Source organism: Galeopterus variegatus, unplaced genomic scaffold (genome assembly GCF_000696425.1).
Source record: "Galeopterus variegatus unplaced genomic scaffold, G_variegatus-3.0.2 Scaffold1232, whole genome shotgun sequence".
NCBI classification, from domain to species: Eukaryota; Metazoa; Chordata; class Mammalia; order Dermoptera; family Cynocephalidae; genus Galeopterus; species Galeopterus variegatus.
The window spans coordinates 370312-370973 of NW_007727343.1; the positions used below are offsets into that span (position 1 = coordinate 370312).

Consider the following 662-nt stretch of genomic DNA (forward strand, 5'->3'; position numbering starts at 1 on the left):
GGGGGGGGGGGGGGGGGGAAGCCCAGAACTAAGTTATTGCATACGAGAAGCCTAAAGTGCACCCAGCAAAGCTCTGAAATGCAAAATGCATATGCGATTCGTTCCCGCAAGGAATGTATGTATTTATATTACTGACATATATATTTAAAGCTTATTTGACAGTGTCACTCTTCAGCCTGTGCTAGCAGCTCCAAGCCCGTGAAACAGACAGGTAAGTGACAGATGGCCCAGCCCTGCCTCTCTTGCCTGGGACATCTTCTCCCCACACCTGGGACAGCGTTCAGGCCGGGACCTACCCGCCTGGCCAGCCCCTGACCACAGGGGCGAGGAGAGGACGAGGAGGAAGAGGACAGGAAACTCACATTTCGGTGATGTTCTCAGGGTCTGCGCCGTTAGGCTCCAGCCTCGGGAATGCCACGATCCCAGGAGAAGGGTCGCTGCACCGGATCCTAGAGGCGCTGCATCTGCAGGACGCGGGACAGGCGAGCGCGGCCCTCCAGCAGCCCACGAGCAGCCAGCAGCAGCCCCAGAGCCGCGCCATGGCGGGTCCATGCCACCCCCTCCAGGACGACATCCCCGGCCGCCAGTGCCAGCCCGAGCGCGTGTCCCTGCGCTGCACCGGCCGCCCGGCTTCCCCGCCGGCGCCGGGAGGCCTTGCCCGC

The 662-nt window shown here is 62.2% G+C and overlaps 1 protein-coding gene across 5 annotated transcripts in view; it reads right to left on the reverse strand.

The window, feature by feature from the left end:
• The window catches only part of NTRK2 (neurotrophic tyrosine kinase, receptor, type 2), a 358258-nt gene extending 357602 nt beyond the window's left edge, over positions 1-656 (reverse strand). For all 5 annotated transcript variants that reach the window (XM_008575751.1, XM_008575752.1, XM_008575754.1 and 2 more), the window contains exon 1: positions 363-656. In XM_008575751.1, coding sequence (XP_008573973.1) covers positions 363-574 — 212 coding nt within the window. In that variant the 5' untranslated portion in view covers positions 575-656. The remainder of the gene's footprint in view (positions 1-362) is intronic.
• Positions 657-662: the final 6 nt, after the last annotated feature.